Below are 12698 nucleotides of genomic sequence, written 5' to 3'. Positions count from 1 at the left end.
ATGAGGGCAATTATCATTTCCCGGTTGCCCACACCGTGGAAGCGTTCTTATAAAGGTACCTGAAAAGGAAATTGGGTTAGAAGTGGTCTTAATGATCTGAGAGCGTGACCGTAGTGCCCAACGGACAACTGCTTGAGGTCGGTCACACACGACCTTTTTGTGGGTAGTTTTTGTGTTAGCTCCGTACTTGTTGGGACCTTACCGCTGGAGACGGATATCCATGAGATAAGGCGAGGTGTGCATTTTGAGGGTCGACCTTCTCTGACCCCACCCCTCCTTGTGGGGTTATACAAAACATAAATTTCACTATTGACAAGTATCGTAGATGTGATTAGAAGGTACACATGTATGTAACAACTTGTGTTGCAAACGTACTGTTTAAATAATTTTACCTGGCAGCTAATAACCTATGGTGGATCAAAAAGCTAGGAAACAGATTTCTAAACCAATCAATTACAGTTTCACAAAGATGTAGACTTGTAGATGTAGATCATCAATGAGGTTGAAAAAAAGCCCCCAAATGCCCTGGTAGGTCCGAGAGTGGGGGGAGTCCGCTCTCCATCAAAAAATGCTCTCACATGGTCACGAGTATATATCCTCTCCTAGGGAAGTCCTACTCACTGCCTTCTCGCGGCACCGGTGTTGCTTACGAAATTGAGGGGACGAAAAGCGAATGTCCGGCGCTTTAACCGGGTTGGTGGACACAGCGAGTCCACCTAGGCGAGTTGGAAAACCCTGATTCAAAACCAATGGTGCACATAGGCTGGCTCCAGTATCCTAATGGAACAAATGGCGTATGAATCAATTTTTGGTCACCGGCTACCATGGGACTGCATCTCTTTACGATGCTCCACTGCACTGCCTTGTGGACCAGACCTTTAGGTCAAAGGCTCCGGCAGTGGCTTCCTAAGAAAACCACTTGCTTCAGTTTGGGCACGTGGGCAGTATCATAGCCCTCACACAAATCAAATGAGATTTGTGTATGTATCTGGTGCTTACTTGTACTAATATTTATGTGTTTAAATGAATGTTTGAATAAAATAAGACTTGTATCATTAATGAAGCATAACAAAATCGCCAAAAAATAAAATGGGACAATTTACAATTTTTTCCTAATTATCTTTTATAAACTCATAGATTTTGTGAGCGATCACATTAACAGTTTTCGAACCTAATGCTAATGGGTTAAATGCACTCAAAAAAAAAAGAAATTCACCCGGATATAACTTCAGTGTTTATTCAAACTGATTATCTTCAAGGATTTAAAATTGTACTTGAAGACGTTGAGGCTACAACTTCATACTACATTGATGAGTGACAGTTCAATATGAATAGTAGAAAGTAAAGAATGACCGAATGTGAGAAACGGTTGTAATGAAATTACCTAGTGATTCTTTGATGGTTTATAAAAATAGGCAATCCAAAGAAGAAACACTACAATATTTGAACCCATAAGACACTAAGCTTAATGACCAGTAAATATGTGATATCGTTTCCTATTAATGGATTTCTGCACTCACTGAGTGTTACTACGTGTAATTGTGTGAAGTAAAGTATTGTGTAGAGTTATTCTGATTCTCTATTTTGGTTGTGAAATGTACATCTGATCTAATGTTTGTGTATATCCAATTGTAAGAGTATCTAATCTAGCGATGGTACTAACTCGGTCATCCAGATCAGTCTTATCATCGTATTGTCTTAATATGGTAATGTCCTGTGCAAGAGAGAAAAATATTTAAATCCATTCGTTGTGTCAATACATATATACTTGATAGTGGTATTTGTTTGGTTCTCGTCCCAGAGGTATCATGGATGGATTTTTACAAAGAATTCGTTGAACAAATAGCAAAAACAAGATGTATTGCATTGTTTACATTGGAAGTCAGATACACTCTTAAAAAACATTACAACTTACTTATACTGCATATACATCCACTTGCGCAACCTAAAAGTAACAACTCAGAACCGGCAACAGCATAACTCAATATAGGGACAGTACTCCATACCTGAAAGGCATTAAATAGGTAATTGAATTAAAATAAAAATAATTTTAAGACGAGTGTGTCTTTCTCACAATTATATACAATCATAGATTGTTCATATAGATGACTATGTGCGTGACTGATCAGAAAGCAGCAATTAAACTCTTCTATTAAACAGGGGGATTTGAACTTCTAACCTATAGGTTCGAAACTAAATGTTTTAGCCAGTAAGTTACTATTTCACCATACAAACCGATATAATAGATGGTTTAAAATATTCTCCCCTCTTTCAGGTATACTATTATCACACGTTAATACGATAATGAGATTAGTCACATTATATATGAGATTCAGGATTCACGACTCAGAATAGAGAACCAGATTAACATTAGATAATACTTTACCCAGCACAGTACAAACAGTCACACTCAGTAAGTTTAGAGCAGGCAACAATCAGAGGAAAGGAAATCACATATTTAAGAGTCAGTAGGCTAAGTGCCTGATTGTCTACGCTCAGTGATCAATCGTATTTTACTTTCACTGCCACATATCACAAACACAGCCAATGACTAGGACGATTTTAATCGATTGGAAACCAGAATGTTATTTTTTTAAAACCGGTAACTGCCTAAGATGTTACTTTCCAGTTAATTCACCTAATAACGAATATGAAAGTAGTTTTCAAAAAAATTTCCTGTTTAGTGTAGGAGAATTGTCAAGATTGTTGAATGTTGATTTTTTACATCAAGAACTGGACAACTATTAAAAACCAGAAAGCACTGAACAGTCGTTCCTTCCTAGTATGGGATTTACGAGTGAGGCCCACATATGAACCTGCTAAAGAGAATCGAACCCAGGACCTTTAGTCTCGTGAATACGTAATCTCCAGATCAGTCAGTTCGCACTGGTGTACGTACCTAGCATTAATCAAGATATTGCACAATAAAACTGTAAGTAGGTTTGTTGGTGAAAATTTAGAGAAAGGCGATTTCCTGCCGTAAGATTCTAACAATTAGAGGAGAAATTTAAGACGAATGTTATACGTTGGCCAAATCACTCATAGGTTAAATGATATGTGAGAGATGCTGATGGGTGCATGCTCCTGAACAAGATTTAGCCTGACTTTCTAAAGGGCCAAATGTACGCTATTGACTGAGAATATGTTTTGATTTCCTGACGGGAATGTATCGACACTTATGAGTTACGCATATATTTTCAATTTGATCAGCCAATAAAAGCTTCTTGCTCACTCTTGGTTGTCCCAGTCAAGTAGCAAGTTGAGCTCGTATGTAGGAAGCGCGTAAATCGGTATCAAACTCAGATGACAGCAGACTATAAAACAGAATGAAACTTATATGTAATCTCAAAACATAGTTCATTTCAATGCACGTATATATGGCTAGAACTTACTTGCCATGCATTAGTCATTACATGTCGAACACCGACTAAACCATATCGACTGAGTGCAACGAGATGAGCACCAATGAATAATAAATAATCTACTGAACGTTTATTCAAATCATATTGGCCAACCTTTAACAACAACAAAAGTTAAAAAGAGAAAGTTTCTGAAAAACATTGGTGACAAGATATAGAACTTCCATTTCAAAAAAAGATGAAAAAGAAGCAATCAGTGAACCCTTTTTTGCGAATTAGGTGTGCCACAACCATTTTTTGAAAATCAAATGACAGATAATGTTACCATCTAGGACTAATAATGAACATTTGTCAAAGATCACAGAACAAATAACCTAAACTACAAACACAGACAATTGTTATTTGATAAAATATTCATTTACCATTTCACAAGTCCAAGGTTCTTTAATTTTAGCTAACGGTGGATAACTATCTAAGCTTTTCACATCTTGCATAGGCATAAATGGATATAATGGAGAGAGAAAATAAGTAGCAGGTGATGTAGTCATTCCATATGTACCACCATATGAGACAACTGCAGAGATTAATCCCGATGGTGGATATAAATACCACAGTCTAATAGTTGATCCAACAGCTACGGCTAATGTACATCCTCCACAACTAGATGAAGATGAGTTTATCACGGAAGGTAAATTATTCGGCCCAGATGTAGAAGCCTGGTTCAATTGTGATGTTGTATTCTGTGAGGATAAATTAGTAGGAAAGTTAGAATTTGTATTGAAACTTGAATTCATGACATTATTCGATATTGGTTGATTAGAGCTATTCGAATTATTATTATTATTGCTACCATTATTGATTATACCAACGTTTGTTGAATTACTCCCAACTGGATTTATATTTGATGAATTCATTGTAGCATTTAAAGGGAATAGAGATGTAGTTATTATTCCAGGTTGAGTAGGATTAGGACTGAAACTGTTTTGGTTCGGTGTTTTCCCAGTAAGAGCGATTCGATCAATCGGTCCTGGCAAGATAGGACTTAACCATATTAAATGCCAACCAATAGGATCTTTTAACCTACATGAATAAAATAAAAACAGAATTCAATAAAACAATACCGGATAATATGTAGAGGACAATGTATATTGTATGAATACATCTTCACAAGATATACACATCCCACTATTCTCGTCTTTTTGATAATACAATGGCATTCGGTTTTCATTTACCTTCACCTCTCGGATGATAAATTATTTACTAATAGAACAGTCACGACCATACTTAATAATAATATGAGATTTTAACTTCTGGTAATCTCCATAACTATTGTTGAGTCAGAAAACAACATAATTATTTATGGGTTCATACAACAGACAGTGGATGATTCATTTTGTAATAACTAGTGACAATGGCTTCTAAGTGAATAAGATATGTTTACATATGGGTCAATATTCAGCAGGTAACTACATAAACTAATAAATCAGTTTTATTAAACTGTTTGATATAACTTGTCAGGCACAGATCCGTGTACTTGGCTTTGAGTCATACTCTGAATACTAGTCTGAATACTAGTGTAGTGAACGAACACTCAGATAGGGAAGACCAATTTACGGTTTAACATAAAATTACAGAATGTCTTTATAAAATATGAAAACCATACATTAAGTGCTGTATTCGCACATCTTCCATCATTTGTACCTTACAAATCTCATCGTTTCTTCATTCCTGTTTTTACTACAATTAGTCTCCGTTTACACTCCTGTTCTCTTCAATTTGATCTTAAACTTCTGCTGTTAGGCATTCCGCTTCTGACTAGTGTTACATAATACTGATATCTGTCAATATAAGTAGCATGCACCACACTAGTAGTGCTACCTAGCTAACGATAACGACGTGAGTGGACTGGGCTTTGAAACTATTGCCTAGTAGCTAAAAATCTCATCCCGTATCCACTGACTGAACATTTTTATGCCCAACTAATCGTTCAGTCGATTCTAGTTGTAGTAAGTAACAAAAACTTACAATGTCTTTGGAAGAAACCCAGGAACAGAATATAATAACTCAATTATTTAGCCTGTTTAATGTATTCTAAGACATTTAGAGGGTAAACATAAATTAAATTGTTCGGCAAGATACATCACGAGTTAAAAGCTAATAAAAATCAAAAATCTGTGCAAAATGTTCAAAAGGTCACTTAACAAGTGACAAAACGTACAAGATCAAGTATTAAGACTCAGAATAAACATGTAAATAACTTACGAGAATACACCTACACAATCGGAGTAAGCAGCAGCCATAATGCTTTGATGACAAACAAGCAAGGTTACAGGTTTATGATGCAACTCAGGATCGGTCGAATGTAAATTATTTTCAAAATTCTGACTAGTTGATTGATTAACTGGATTCGACGCACTTGCCACTGACTCGTCAAGAATTGTTTGTGTAGGAAAGTCGGGTAGATAGTCATGCTTAGACGTGTTTCGATTACTAAAGTGATGGCAATCGGAAGATTCAATAAAAATAGAGAGAATAACACTTATCCTTAAAAATTGGAAAATGAAATGCACCAATAAAAGACGAGCGTCTTCCATTCAAGCAGGTTATGTACATGTGTCTTCGCTTTAATGCTTATAAGATGTATACAATTAGAAAGGCTCTCCCTGGTTGTTTCGAAGACGATAGCTCTAACAATCCGTACAAGCAAAACGTGGTCGAGTGACTAGCAATACTCACACCGACTCATTCAATTGTCAATTGACGATAGTTAGACCAAAAAGTAGAAAGTATTGGGGTCAAGTAAAAAGAAATCTTCATTTGAAATAAGTCTGCCAGATGATGTGAATGAAAAGTTCGAATATATAACCTCGTTAAATCTTATTTTGTACGGCTAAAGCTACCATCCAGCTCGACCCACTAATTTCATCAAAGAAGCATAAAAGTAAGGTAGTAAAGTCCAAATCAGATTATCCATTTACTGCATAAAAGGAGGGATAAAATTAAGTTTTGAAAATTTTGGATGTAGCAGTTAAAGAGCGAACACATCTTACCATATATATCTTTTCCTTATTTTACAATGTTTGTGAATTTATTTCATGTTTTCTCAATTTGTTTTAGGTTCCAACTTCCGCTTATTACACTCTACAACAAACTTATCCTTCTGGGCCATTTGTGAAATGCAATAACTCAGAACGATACAGTAATGGGTTAGATTTTATACTACTATATTTCACTTAACTTAATTCTAGGAAATAATAAACGCTCAAAAGTACGTTTTATCAACAATGGGAATTTGAAATTAAAAGTGACTATCAATGAATGAAATTTCAAGTAAATAATAGCTGAGAGCTCATTATATATATATATATATATATATATATATATATTAAATGACCTTACTCTTTAGTTCTATTTGTACCGCAACCAGAACCATCACGCATTGAATTAGCCGTCCCTGTCTTAATTGGCAATTTCTTTATTGTATGTTGCAAATTTTCGGAGCCTTTTACCAGTGCATTCGAATGTTTTTTCATAGATAAACTAGCAGTGGTGTAAGTCGGTAGACCTACATTATTTCCAGGACTAGAATGATTACCACAGTGGTTGTCTTTATTTGCACCCCATCTGGAATATAGCAACAACAGTAACAACTACTACTATTTACACTAATTAACACAGTCTTTGATTCATTTTTCATGTTATCTTTAGGAAAAAACCAATAATGAAATCAAAATAAACAATTACATAATGTAAAGTGTAAGTACAACTATGTGAAACTTGTCATGATGACTGAGCTGTCCGGTGAAATACTGAGATTTACTGAGGTGACCTAACTGATAGCTTACGAAACCGACTCTCAAATGACAACAAAATAGATTTTGGAAGACAAAACCATGAAAATAATAAAGTATTCAATGATCGGTGATATACCAAGAAAAGACCGAGTTGCAAAGTGCATTATGAAAGCTAAAAGGTTCATACTGCAAATAATGATCTAATTGACATTGTTACCGATGTGGAATCATAAGCAGCAAAGCTGCACAACATACTATTGGTTTACATGAGTGGTCAAAATCCTTTAATCCACCTAGAGTTTTAGAGTACTCTATAAAGCACGCTAGTATATTTTTGACTTTTTTAATAATTTGGACGAAATCCTGTAGAAGTGAGTATTTACTGCAAAGGATCATACTTCAGATTACTTACTAAAATGATGACTTTACTCCTACTATAGTAAACAAGAACTCAAGTATGGAAAACCAATTTATTGATTAATGCAAGATTACAGTGTCTTCATAAAATATGAAAACCATACATTAAATACATAATTTGCACATCTATCAGTTGTCCTTTACATGCTTCATGATTATTTCAATTCCATTGTTCTCATAATTACTTGCCGTTCCCTTTTCTATTTTCTTCAGTTGAATCTTTCCCATCTTTTGCTGGCATGCATCCCACTACTGATCGGTGTCACATACTACGTATATCTGTCAACATAAGTAGTATTCGCCAGACTAATAATAAAATAACAGGTAGAATGTGTAACCTATACTTCCTTACGGATATGTAGGATAACGGGTCAGTAACCATGAATACAATAATACAATGGTTAAGAAAGATTTACTTTGTGTGACAGCTACATGCATCGACCGATTATCTTGACTACAAAAGGACAAAGAGAATACGAAAACGCCATTACCAAGATAGGGGTAATTCTCTAGATTAACATATAGTCATCTTATTATATATTTAGAAATAGAAATATTATTTGTACCAATCCGCAATTACGACTGTACTTTGTAGCAGAAAGATATATTCATTTTAGTGTTCAGAATAAATTCCATTTGTTTACGTAATTATTACAGTAAGTATTTAATGGTAGACATGCTTGAAATTCTGAAGAAAATCTATGAACTCTTGTTCATAGCATTTGGGATTTTTCAAGTCCACTCAACATCTCCCAGTTATACTGGGGATTAAACGAACTACTGACATCAGCATTTTGAAAAACTCAGGGAGTGGCAGGTAACGTTTCAGAGGCTTAGAAAAGGAATTTGATGGGATTTCGATAATTTCCAGAATGTATTTTCTGTATTCTTTCCGTTCCATAAACTGGACATCCGTTATGAAAATAATGAAAAAAAATGTTTGCTCACATTACCCTAAGAGACTATCAAGTTGCAGAACAAGATGAGAATAACACGTTTACAACGATAATACATGTTATCTTGAGTGTAATCTATTGTACAATGTCTATGTCTCCATATGTTGGACACATAACAAATATTATGTTTACTTACTATATGTATAATGTTTAGATTCGTGAAGCTTTACCAGTTTTAGACAACCTTGGTCAGAATACACTGAATTCATATGATTAATAGACCAAAACTGTTGTTTTAAACAAAGTATTTATACGAAATAGTACAACCCAGTTCAGATTGTTAAACGCATGATTTGAGTTGGAAGAAAACGTGAATTGAGACAAGATTTGATAATGGTCATTAGATTACTTGTTTAGTGTTTTACTAATTAGATAACGAAACCTAAGAGATAACTAGGTCTTGAATGAACTTTAAGAAGTGAATAAACATCTTGATTTTGTAGTCACTCAATAGATATTATGGAAAACCATTCTCAAAAGTAGCGAAAAGTGAACACAAAATGAGATGCCTTTGATAAAGTGAATAATTTCAGTTTTACTAAAGAATTAAACGAACCTGAAGCCTTTCCCAGATTCATCCAATATGAATTCTAGAAAAACAGTAGAACGTGGCTTTCGATTAATTTTTGCAAAGCATAATTATTTATACTACATATTTGCAAACCATACACGAAGAACTTGTAAAATAAACTGATGATTATTTGCTAGAATGAATAGATATATAGTTAGTGTAATTTACGATAACAGGAGTCATTCAATTGGAGGGGTTACGTATTAGTTATAAAATATTTGGTTACTGTTCACATTTCGATTGGTAGAATAGTATACCAAGAGAATTAATTATTTCATAAAGGACGTAACTCAATACTCGTTGAAATATTCAAATGAATTGCACTGATATGAATTAAAATTAAATTGACTCATTAACCAGGTACTTGAGTATCATCTAAATTCTAAATGTAAGGGCTGGTGATACTACCAAAGCAGATGAAATGAGATTCGAACCTGACACCTAGTGGCTGAAAGTCGAACGCGTTAACTATTAGGCCACAGCCCTTCCATATACTCTAAAATGTCTGGTTAGAAGATGATTTTCGGCGACAGGTTGCCACATTTATAAGGCAACAATCCACTTAGTTTAGACATAAGGACTAATTTCGCGAGCTTATTATTAGTCCGGATACCGTGTTCATACTTTACTGGTTTCCATCCGGACTGGAATTTTATGCCACATAGTCCAAAGGATTTTTAGTGAAGGCGACTTACAGTAAATTTGAATGAAGACCTTAGGTATAAGTTTATGTAATGTTGGATACGTAAAGTGCTTGCAAATATTTATAGCCTTAATCGCTCATGGACCAACATAATAATTCTTAACAAAAAGTAGCGTCCAGTTAGGCGGTAGTGACGTGATTACATGATTAGTGGTTAAATTATTGTTAAGTAGCTGGAAACAATTGCGACCACTTGAAAATATACGATGGTTTAAAAGATTACCTCTATCATCACGTGATGGATGAGACTAGTACGATTGACCACGCACAATCACGCATATAAATGAATTAAATTGCTTAAATACTAGACGTCAGAAAACTAAGGGACGTTTCAAAGCATCAAACAGTAATAAGCCAAATGGGAATAACAACAGAGGGACGCTGAAGAGCACAGACGATAAATTGAATGCCTTATCTGCTACCCTGCTGACGGGTTTCAAATTGTACGAGCATGAGTGCAATATATAAAGAACCAGAACCCATTAGTTTAAGTGACAAATACCCATGATTAATGCTCATATATATTGCCAATCGCGACATCAATACAGTTTGTTTCATTCAGGCTTAGATGCCTAAGTACAAGCTTATATACTTACCTTTTAGTTATCATTTTAAGGATTACTGGTGGTGCCCATTCGTTTAAACGAAAGTAGGCAAGATAGTGAACAGGTTTTTTTTGTGCTACCTATGAATCAAAAATCTATCAAAATGTGGATCATAAAAGTATATATAATGAAAGATGGTGAATATAAGACCAAACTTACTATCTCAGTCGGGTACCTACATAATAAGGTTAGATAGATGGATTTGGAGGGATAGTTAGTTTAAATTACAGGGACTTTTGCTAACAAGGTGAGTTTTGAACTTGAGTCACAAGCCAAACACATTATTCATCTAAAATGCTTATCGAGAACCTAATTAGATACGAAAGAATTATTGGTTCAGACATGCCAAGTAGAACAGGATTTCTATTCTAATAGCTGCGATATACGTAGGATTAGAACGTACCTGGTGAGGGCATGTAAGCGTGGAACAACAAGTCTCCACATTTGCCTAGAAGATTCTCTTCACATAAAGATAATTTCTTAACTAAAATCGAAGGTGTTTCCAAATAGAGTTCGATATACCTAGAGAGTCCAGCGCATAAAACTGAGCTTCGTTCTTGAGTGAATTAATGTCTACGCCATTAAGATTGACCTCACTAGTTCGTAGGTAGTTGAGAATGACGCTGAACATATCTGGATCTCTGTCTATGAATATCTAGTGCACTCAAATTAGCATCGAAGGAACATACAGCCCCTGATTCATCTCTCAATGTGGGCAAGGCACCATCAAGTAGTCTAAAAGGTAAGAACTATAGTAAGCAGTAGTTTACATGCTAAAAAATGAGTTTTTGTTCCACAAAAGTGTATTGCGAGAAGTAGAAAACCTGTAGAATGTCCATTTTATCTTAATTACATGCGTACTTTCGACCACCAACATTGAGGTTGACAATGTCACATCGATTGTTCATGCTTTAGTTCACCTCAGAAAACGAACAGCTGAAGGACGGACTTTAAATTCGTAGCAACATTCAATCATCAACTGATTGATTTTACTAGCTCTTTACTTCGTGTTACACTGCAATTCCAGACAGTCTGGCAACTCGGCTGCATCAATCCTAGTGAATCTGATAGTTATTTAAAGGTTAATATTTCTTGATTATAAATGTGTGTTACTCTAGGAAAATGACATTGTTAGAATCATCTATCACATTACAGGGCGGATGACTGGGTAACTGTGATATTAAGGATTTCAGAACTAGAATAAAGTGGACCGTGGTGAGGAAATAAGCTAAGATAAATAGGCAAATATATCTACAAATCGATTAAACTAATGGGCTTATTAGTGAGCAATTACAAACGTTTATAAAAGATAAATGAACAGCAATGATAATAGATAAGGCTGTATGTGGGGGTTGCCAATAATAATAATAATAGAAACGAATAAAATTCGAATTACTGTGAAGGTTTGTTAACAGATTAATAACGTATTTTCTAACGGATACGTATAGCCTACTACTGTTCCTAGCGAAGGCCGGTAAACCACGTGACTTATATAGTTACTGAGTCTCCTGAAACTATCAATTCGAGGGGCTGTGATAACACCTGCTGGAAGTGAATCCTATGAACCACATCCAGTTGATCTAAACCAGTAAGAAAACGTACAACACAGTACTGGCGAAGTCCAGAAACATTGCATGGAAAGATACTCTCCGACATCTGCACATTCTTTCGATAGCATCTAGCTTACTAGGCAGCGACCAGGAGAAATACGGGTCCTCCGTTCCTAAAACTTTTCCAACACTATCCAAGGTATCATTTAAAAATTGGTGCTCATTGTTGTCGCTGTTGAATCGACTGTACATAGATGATCAAGCTGCTTGTAGAAGCGTACGTTGGAAACTTTGACTGCCTCGAGGTTCATGGGAGTCACCTCTTGTGACCTAGTAACAACTAAAGTCTCTTGGTTCGTGTATTACCTATGTGACGCAAATGTATGCACGCGATTGTATCTGACTTTTGTCTCGTAGATAGGTTTGTTTAGAAATACCTTCTATCTTTTCGAATGCTTATGTTACACCTGTCTCTCCGTATCCTTTGTGTGCCGTGATCTGAGTCATCTTTACAGTTCAATATCTGTCCCAAGCACTTCTCTTGTCTTAGAGCACTCTCACGGCCCTTTCTTTTGTCCAGTACGTTCTTTTATCTGAATTTGGAAGCAACATTAGATCATTTTCAGAAATGTCTCGATGAATAATATTCGTTACGACAGTCTAGTGTTTACAAATTGATAGGCGCATCGCATCCTGGAACCAGGAAGAATTTCAAAGACGCTCTTCCCCAGCTGGAAAGTCTG

General features: G+C 35.4%; 1 protein-coding gene across 1 annotated transcript in view; it reads right to left on the bottom strand.

Annotated features, from left to right (window-relative positions):
- Smp_196600 (hypothetical protein) overlaps positions 1 to 10821 on the bottom strand; it is a gene marked incomplete at both ends in the record, with an annotated part of 28666 nt that extends 17845 nt beyond the window's left edge. Inside the window, 7 exons of the mRNA XM_018793005.1 lie at positions 1916 to 2006; positions 3393 to 3515; positions 3782 to 4439; positions 5622 to 5849; positions 6759 to 6983; positions 9083 to 9116; positions 10809 to 10821. Coding sequence (XP_018647561.1) covers positions 1916 to 2006; positions 3393 to 3515; positions 3782 to 4439; positions 5622 to 5849; positions 6759 to 6983; positions 9083 to 9116; positions 10809 to 10821 — 1372 coding nt within the window. The remainder of the gene's footprint in view (positions 1 to 1915; positions 2007 to 3392; positions 3516 to 3781; positions 4440 to 5621; positions 5850 to 6758; positions 6984 to 9082; positions 9117 to 10808) is intronic.
- Between the last annotated feature and the right edge of the window lie 1877 nt (positions 10822 to 12698).

Source organism: Schistosoma mansoni, chromosome 1 (assembly GCF_000237925.1).
Source record: "Schistosoma mansoni strain Puerto Rico chromosome 1, complete genome".
NCBI classification, from domain to species: domain Eukaryota; kingdom Metazoa; phylum Platyhelminthes; class Trematoda; order Strigeidida; family Schistosomatidae; genus Schistosoma; species Schistosoma mansoni.
Note: the sequence above shows the minus strand (reverse complement) of the source record. Positions and strands in the feature narration are given on the sequence as shown.